At 48.4% G+C, this 9,080-nt stretch overlaps 1 protein-coding gene across 1 annotated transcript in view; it reads left to right on the top strand.

The window, feature by feature from the left end:
* Positions 1 to 911: 911 nt before the first annotated feature.
* Positions 912 to 9,080, top strand: part of LOC119424982 (beta-hexosaminidase subunit beta) — a 14,462-nt gene continuing 6,293 nt past the window's right edge. The window contains exons 1-7 of the mRNA XM_037692505.1: positions 912 to 959; positions 1,038 to 1,148; positions 7,558 to 7,659; positions 7,752 to 7,884; positions 7,958 to 8,138; positions 8,210 to 8,296; positions 8,370 to 8,442. Coding sequence (XP_037548433.1) covers positions 7,564 to 7,659; positions 7,752 to 7,884; positions 7,958 to 8,138; positions 8,210 to 8,296; positions 8,370 to 8,442 — 570 coding nt within the window. The 5' untranslated portion in view covers positions 912 to 959; positions 1,038 to 1,148; positions 7,558 to 7,563. The remainder of the gene's footprint in view (positions 960 to 1,037; positions 1,149 to 7,557; positions 7,660 to 7,751; positions 7,885 to 7,957; positions 8,139 to 8,209; positions 8,297 to 8,369; positions 8,443 to 9,080) is intronic.

Raw genomic sequence — 9,080 nt, 5'->3', positions numbered from 1 at the left:
GTTCAACTGTCCCCCTCTTACAATGCTGTGATTGCTAGTATCACTCAGCCCTCTGTGAATAGTAAACAGCCATCAGTGTGCTAATGATCCATTGTTAGGCTGATGGTCCTTCTTGATCATGTGAGCAGCTGGTTTTGGTTGTCAGCAGCAAACTGGTTGATCCACTCTGAGAAGGTGCTATTTAAGAGACTGAGCTGAATACAGCACCTCAGACTGAGGAAGTCTCTCGGATGAGAGACGAAATGTTTCTATATTTTTTTGCTTTGTTTTGTTTTTTGTTTTTTTGAATGTCCAGAGGACCAGACTGAACGTTTTTGGATTAAAATATAGTGTTGAGTTGATTTTAAAAAGCTGTTTATCTGTGGGAGTTTTTCTTTACTGTGCTGATGTGTGATAAATGTGATGTCCATTTGAGATTAGTTTTGCTAATAAAATTTGGAGTTTGATATTTATAACTGTTGATTTGTTCCAGCATCATAGTTTTCATTTGAGACGTCACTATTTATTAGTGGTGCACCGATCACAGTTTTCTGGCCGATCGCCGATTTCTAAAAAGTTTGACCTGCCAGTTCCGATTTTGGCTGATATTATAAGCGACATTGTCATGTGTTGTAATGCACCTTCAATTTTCCAATATTATTTTATTGAAAAATATCCCCTTGAACAATATCCTAGAAACAATACAGACTTGTTTTAATTGGTAATGAGGTAATGCTCTGAAATATAAATGAAGTTCAGACAATTGTTAAAACTAAAAAAAATCTGTAAAATCGCTTTCTCATGCAAGTATCAGCCAATTTCCAAAAATTAAGGAAATCTGGGCTGATTTATTGGTGCACCCCTACTTTTTATTATTATTTCAAAAAAACTTTAAGTTGGTGTTCAGGATTTTTCCTTTATGATCCTCTTTAGGTTTGGAAACCTTTAGCCAGCTGGTGTTTGAGGATGTATATGGAGCTGTAAGTACAAGACGTGTTTTTATTTTTAACTTTTTTTGCAGCCATGTTTAAGCTGGTTTTAATTCTGTATCTTTTCAGAGAAACATCAACTCAACATTTATCAGCGACTTTCCACGATTTTCTCACCGAGGCATCCTGCTGGACTCCTCACGACATTTCCTCCCCATTAAAGTCATCTTGGCCAATTTGGTAAATAAAACTTTTAATTGTAGTTTACATGTTATGGTTTAATTTCTATTGTCCACCGTTACAAAAGTTGATAATGTAAAACCATGTCTGTTTCTGTTAGCAAAACATCTGATGAACCACTGGACATATTTTAATGAAACTATAAAAAATAATCATTGGTTGTAAATCGAAAGTTACGTATGTAACTACGGTTCTATGAATCCCGGATGACCGCCAGAGGGCGGTGCTGAAAGCACTGAATGACTAATACCAACAATGTCACAAGGAATCCTAAACACCTACCTCACTGAGGAGGCCCAGAGGACCCTTGTAGAAGAACCTGGCCCAGGGGATGAGGGGTGGCCACGTTAACTCTATAAAATCTGGTGAACGTGCTTGGGGAAGCCCATGATGCAGCAGCACATATTGCTTCCAGCGGAACCCCTCTCAGGGCAGCCCAGGAAGCGGAGACGCTCCTGGTAGAGTGAGCCTTCAAGCCGACCGGCAGGGAGCCGGGCCCTGCAGCATAGGCGTGGCAGATGACATCCACGATCCAGTGGGAGAGGCGCTGTTTGGAAAGAGGACAGCCTAACCTAGGTCCTCCATAACACACAAACAGCTGGTCTGAATGTCTTATCACGGCAGTAGCTGCAACGTATGCCTCCAGTGCCCTCACCGGGCACAATAATGCAGACCCCTCACCAGGCGCAGGCTGAAAACGTGCCAGCCTCAACGGTTGGTTAGAGTGAGAGTGAGATAACACCTTTGGTACGAATGCAATGTTTGGCCACAAGGTAACACACGAGCCCTCAGGGCCCCACCTGAGACATGAGGGGCTGATTGAGAAAGCATGTAGCTCGCTGACCCTCTTTGCTGAGGTAATAGCCAACAAAAAAGCCGTCTTACATGAAAGCCACTTGAGGTCCGCCTGCGACAGAGGCTCGAAAGGAGGACAGCACAGAGCTTCGAGAACCAAGGGAAGGTCCCAACCTGGTGCTCGTGGAGCTGTCGGCAGGTGTGACCTACGGGCACCACGCAGAAAAAGAGAGACTAGATTATGGCTCCCTACCGTACAGCCATCAATGCCAGCGTGATTAGATGATATTGCCGCTACATAAACCTTAAGCGTCGAAGGACAGCGACCCTTACCAAGTAGAGACTGGAGAAACTCCAGAATGGTGTGTATTGTACAGGAGACTGGATCCTTGTTGTGATCAGAACACCATTGGGAAAACAGGCGCCACCTGTTTTCGTACTGCTGACGAGTAGAGGGTGCCCTGGCGCCCAGGATGGTGCGTCTGACAGGGCTCGAAACTCCAGTCAGCTGCTGTCCTAGCCTTGCAGTGGCCACACCCACAGCCAAAGACGTTGAGGATTGGGGTGCCATATCAGTCCCCCCAACTGAGACAGCAAGTCCCTTCTGGTCGGAAGACACCATGGGACGCCCTGACATAGACTTCGTAGCAGTGGGAACCATGGTCGCGCTGCCCAATATGGAGCCACCAGCAGCATCCTGTGGCCCTCCTCAAGGACTCTCTGAAGGGTTGGCAAATTAGAGAAAGGGGTGGAAAGGCATATAGAAGGACCCTTGGCCAAGGATGAGCCAATGCGTCCTGGCCTAGCGCACCCGACGCCCCCGTAAGAGAGTACCATAGGGGACACTGAGTCGACACTTCCGTCGCAAACAGGTCTATCTCTGCCTGACCAAAACGGTCCCAGATCATCAGCACTATGTCTCTGTGGAGGGACCACTCTCCCGGAGGGGATTCTTGGCGGGAGAGAAAATCTGCGACCTGATTGTGTCGCCCTGGCAAGTACGCTGCCCGCAGGGTGGACAGGCGAGGAGAGGCCCATTCCAGGAGCTCTCTGGACACTCTCAGAAGTTGTGCTGACCTGGTGCCCCCCTGATGGTTGATGTAGTAGACAACAGAGGTGTTGTCTGACCGAACAAGTACATGCCTCCCCTCCAGGTGAGGCAGGAAGTGCCTGAGTGCCAAGTGCACTGCACGCAGCTCCAGCACATTTATATGCTTGGAATGGTCTCTTTGACCCCAGCGGCCCTGAACTGCTCTGCGTTGCCATACAACCCCATCCCATGGAGCTGGCATCTGTCGTGACCACTTCTCTGCGACACACTACCACTCCCATGGGGACACCCCTGGACAAATAATCTTCGTCCCTCCATGGAGTCAAGGCATGAAGACATGACCACGTCACTGTGAGCTTGCGATGCCTGTGCAGCCTGGCATCCAGGCGAAAGCTGTTGAGCCACCTCTGCAAGGGGCGAAGTGACAGCAGGCCTAAGGGCACCACCCGAGTGACTGATGTCAGCTTGCCGAGTAGTTGCAGGAAGGCAACATAGGGGAGCTGCCTGCCCAGCCTGAACCGATTGACCAGCTGGAGTATGCCGGCCACCCTTTGAGCGGATGGGCGAGCTCTCATGGAAGATGAATCCAGAACCACCCCAAGAAAGGTGGTCGTCTGGGAAGGGATCAGGCAGCTCTTCTCCAGGTTGACATTGAGGCCCAACTGGGTCATATGAGCGAGCAGGCGGTTTGCGTCGTGAAAGGCACAGGCCTGAGACGGGGCGAAGAGAAGCCAATCGTCTAAGTACGGCAGAATCTTCACTCCGCAGGCCTGCAGAGGAGAGAGGGCTGCCTTCACGCACCGAGTGAACACCCTTGGGGAGAGAGAGAGCCCGAATGGGAGTACCCGGAACTGCCAGTGGTGACCCCGATAGGCAAACCTGAGAAAGCGGTGATGTTCTGCCGCAATAGGCACATGAAAATATGCATCCTTCAGGTCTACAGACGTGAACCATTCTTCCCTCGTGACAGCTTGAAGGACTTCTGCTGTTGTGAGCATGTGGAAGGGCAGCTCCTTTAGGTACTGGTTGAGTCCCCTCAGGTCTAAAATGGGACGAAACCCGCCCGTCCTCTTTTGCACAAGGAAGTAAGTTGAGTAATAGCCCCTGGGTTGTTGCAGAGGGTCCACTGCCTCTATTGCGCCCTTGGCCAGGAGGGCGGAAAGTTCCTGGTCTAGTGCTTGAGCTTTCACCGGGTCGGCGATTACAGTCATCTTGACCCGGCATGAGATACGAGGCCGCCGTCGGAACTGTAGCCGGTAACCATGGGTCAGAGTGGCAACCACCCATGGGTCCACGGCGTGAGCAACCCAATAGCTGAGCTGCTGGTGGGAGAAATATCAGACGGTCGGCCTGATGGCATCACCGTCTCATGGCCGCCAACACTCTGCCATCTGCAGAGAGGCGCGCAAATGCTTTGGGGTCCCGCCAACAACCATGCAACTCCCTCAGGAACTCCTCTGATGGAGGGACAGAAAAGGAAGGAGGGGTCAGTCTGCGCCTGAAGAAGGCACTTCCAAGGGTGGACGCCTCTGGTTGCGGGACGTCCAGCTGCAGTTGTCTCAGGGCCATACGCATGACGTCCTGCATCGAGCCGTCACCCGACCCACTAACTGCACTCCGAGAAGAAGAGAGTGAAGCTGTCTCTGAGACTCGAGATGAATGACTGTCCTCCTCACCTAAAAAGTGAGAGGCAGAGGCAGCCAAGGATAGCACATCTTCCTCCACAGCCAGTTCAGGCATGGGTGGGGAGGAGAGTCCAGTTGCTGTCACTGGTTCAGTTCCCAGTTGGCGTACCTGAAAAAGGGACTTCATCTCCGCTAATTCAGCGGAGAGCTGCTCCACCCTTGTGGAGAGGCCCCTATCAGACCTGGCTCGCTTCTTCCCAGGAGGGGCCACAGAGACTGCGGCCTCAGTCCGGCGCTTCGAGCGCCTAGGTGGAGCCTCCTGCCCAGAAGGCGGGAGGTCATCGCCGAGTTTGGGGCGAAACTGGGCCAGCCGGGCCACCCTCACAGCATGCGACATGAAGCTGCAATTCATGCAGGGGTTCTCTGACAGGGCATCCACCAGATGGTCATGTCCAAGGCAGGCAGGACACAGGTCGTGACCGTCATCTGTCTGGAGCATGGCTCCACAGACTGTACAGCAGTGAGAGCCGTCCATGCTCCTTACCCAGCTATGCCCAAGATATTCAGAGAGGCTAGCACCACTAGCTCAGCTGGTAAAAGAGGACAATTGGGAGAGGGGGCGCGAACGCTCACCTTCACCAATCAAAACAAGGCCAAAACTCAGAGAGGCTAGCACCGCTAGCTCAGCTGGTAAGAGGACAATTGGGAGAGGGGGTGAGAACACTCGCCTTCCCCAATTAAAACAAGGTTAGAACTCAGAGAGGCTAGCACCACTAGCTCAGCTGGTAAGAGGACAATTGGGAGAGGGGGCGCGAACGCTCGCCTTCACCAATGAAAACAAGGTTAGAACTCAGAGAAGCTAGCACCACTAGTTCAGCTGGTAAGCGAGGACAATTGGGAGAGGGGGTGAGAACACTCGCCTTCACCAATTAAAACAAAGTGAAAACTCAGAGAGGCTAGCACCACTAGCTCAGCTGGTAAGAGGACAATTGGGAGAGGGGGTGAGAACACTCGCCTTTACCAATGAAAACAAGGTTAGAACTCAGAGGCTAACACCACTAGCTCAGCTGGTAAGAGGACAATTGGGAGAGGGGGTGAGAACACTCGCCTTCACCAATGAAAACCAGGTTAGAACTCAGAGGCTAGCACCACTAGCTCAGCTGGTAAGAGGACAATTGGGAGAGGGGGTGAAAACACTCGCCTTCACCAATTAAAACAAGGTTAGAACTCAGAGAGGCTAGCACCACTAGCTCAGTTGGTAAGAGAGGACAATTGGGAGAGGGGGTGAGAACACTCGCCTTAACCAATTAAAACAAGGTGAAAACTCAGAGAGGCTAGCACCACTAGTTCAGCTGGTAAGAGAGGACAATTGGGAGAGGGGGTAAGAACACTCGCCTTCACCAATTAAAACTAGGTGAAAACTCAGAGAGGCTAGCACCGCTAGCTCAGCTGGTAAGAGGACAATTGAGGGGGTGAGAACACTCGCCTTCACCAAATAAAACAAGGCCTGGAACTCAGCTGGCTACGTAATAAACAAACTTCGGAGCACGGTCCAACCGACCACGCGGTTGGAGGCCTCCAGTAAACAGGAGCGGAGCGAACGCTACCGCTAACCAATAGCAAAATATAAGCAAAGAACCACTACTCACCAGTGTTAAATCACACACATAGTAGTCATAAACAACGTCGGAGCACAGTCCAGCCGACCACGCGATTGGAGGTCTCCCAACAAGCGTGAGCGGAGCAAACGCTACCGCTAACCAACGGCGAAATATAAGGAAAACTACTCACCGGTGTTGAATCACACACATAGTAGTCAGACGCTGTAATTTGGGAGAGGCGGAATCCGCCGTAGTTCCCAACGAAACAGCAGAAATACCTTTGAACAGGGTTAAACCGTCGCAGCCCTAGGAGGGTGAACACGCTACTCCCGCAGACGGGCAGTCGGGCTTCCGACGACGGTAAAAAGTTCAGAAAAGGTCCAAAGGGCTGAAGCCCTGAATTGAACCGCGCGCGAGAAGAAAATAGGAGCAGAGCAGCGGATGACGTCGGGCTATATAGCCTTTGATTGGTCATCCGTGTCACACCTGTGACTCCGTTGGTATTATTACTCGAATCAGCGCATGCGCGAAGGGAACATTCAGTGCTTTCAGCACCGCCCTCTGGCGGTCAGGAGGGATGAAATAGAACTACAGCTTTTAGAGTCGCCCCAGTTCAAGATGGCCGCCACATGTATAGAACTTTACCTTAGCAAATACAGAAACATCCGTATCTTAGTCATTTTTACAGATTTGTATAGTTATAGGAGGGAGTGGTGGCGCAGAGGCTAGAAAAGGTGGGCCTATGATCCAAAGGTCACCGGTTCAACTCTCTGGACCGACAACATCAAAATGTGGGCGGGATAGGTGAAGCACCCACACCTGCCTCCACCTTCATTTGCTCCACTCTGGGCCCTTGAGCAAGGCCCTGAACCCCCACCATCTGCTCCCCTGGGTGCCCCATAGCAGCTCTCTGCTCCACACAGAGGGCTGTGGTTGTGTCAGGAAGAACATCTGGTGTAAAACCAGTGTTTGTCTTTGTGTGAGTTAGTTCACTGTGGCGACCCCTGAAGAAGGAGCCATCAAGAAAAGAAAAATGGTCATTCGCAAAATACCACAAATAAAATAACATGAGACAATGAAATGATGTAAAGCATAAGACAGATGATAAAAATCCAATTTAATGAGTAAGACCATTTAAGATAGGAATATAATTTATCACTATTTTTATAAAATTGCTTCAAAGTTGTCTACGTTTTTGAGTATGAACTTTAAGAACATCATGACTGAAGGTGACACACACAAGTCAAACTTTGTCATGCAAGGTGTCAGGTGACATGCAGTCCTTCAAGGAATGCTAGGCCTTATTTAAAGCATTTTTACCTCTTTATGTTTTCCAGGAGACTATGGCCATGAACAAATTCAATGTGTTCCACTGGCACATTGTAGATGATCAGTCCTTCCCGTACCTGAGCCAAACGTTTCCTCAGCTGAGCCAAAAGGTCAGAAAACAACCGAATTGTGTAATTTGCAGTAAAAACAGATGCTGTCTCCTTTTCTTAATGATCTGTTTCATCCATCCACATGTTCTCAGGGGGCGTACCACCCTTACAGTCACGTGTACACACCTTCGGATGTGAAGATGGTGATCGAGTTTGCTCGACAGAGAGGCATTCGGGTCATCCCAGAGTTTGACACTCCAGGACACACACAGTCCTGGGGTAAAGGTGAGTTCTTCATGTGTTTAAGGGGCACCATCTTTATGACACTTCTACATCCTCTCGTGTGTTCCCGCCTCAGGACAGCCTGATCTGCTGACCCCCTGCTACTCTGGCTCCCAGCCTTCCGGCACTTTCGGACCAGTGAACCCCATCCTGAACACCACCTATGACTTCATGAGAACGTTCTTCAAAGAGATCAGCAGCGTGTTCCCTGATGGCTACGTTCACCTGGGAGGTGATGAAGTGGACTTCACCTGCTGGTGAGACTGGGACCAGTTCTGTACCTCAACTTAAAATCAGACCGATGTTATCAGCAGCTTCTGCTCCACAGGAGGTCCAACCCAGACATTCAGAAGTTCATGGCTCAGCAGGGCTTCGGACAAGACTACACCAAACTGGAGTCCTTTTACATCCAGGGGTGGGTTTCTTATTGAAGTCAGGATTCTCAGTCAAAAAGAAATTATTTAATTTTTTTGCCTTTTTATTCTCAGCCTGGTGGATATTGTCTCCTCTACCAACAAAGGCTACGTAGTCTGGCAGGAGGTCTTTGATAATGGTGTCAAGGTAGGGTTTGATACATGACGAGCAAGAGGTTTGATCAGACTTCAGATGAGTTATTGTTTGATATCATGATGTAAAGATATTTGTTTAAAATTATAATTCAAGGAATAGTTTGGAAAAACTCACTCTTGAAATTTTCAGAACGTTAAACGTAAATTTATTATTAATATACCGTATTTTTCGGACTATAAAGCACACTTAAAATCCTTTAATTTTCTCAAAAATCGACAGCGAGTCTTATAATCAGGTGCGCCTTATGTATTAATTCTGGTTGTGCTTACTGAACTCGAACACATTTTATGTGGTTATTGAGAATGAGTTGAATAAAGTTTGACTTATCTGACTGTTTCGTTTTGCTTAATGCACCTTATAGTATGAAAAATACGGTAATGGGATTTTAGAGATTATAGTAGTCCCTCGTTTATCGCGGGGGATCTGTACCCTGAAGCCCCGTGATAAAAAGTGAAGAACCGCGAAGTGGGAATAGTAGTACAAGTCTACTATATACATATATATATATACATATATATATATATACATATATACATATATATATATATATATACATATATACATATATATATATACATATATACATATATATATATATATATATATACATATATACATATATATATATA

This window comes from Nematolebias whitei, chromosome 18 (genome assembly GCF_014905685.2).
Source record: "Nematolebias whitei isolate Nwh7 chromosome 18, NemWhi1, whole genome shotgun sequence".
Taxonomy (NCBI): domain Eukaryota; kingdom Metazoa; phylum Chordata; class Actinopteri; order Cyprinodontiformes; family Rivulidae; genus Nematolebias; species Nematolebias whitei.
This window is presented reverse-complemented; position numbering and strand designations above follow the sequence as displayed.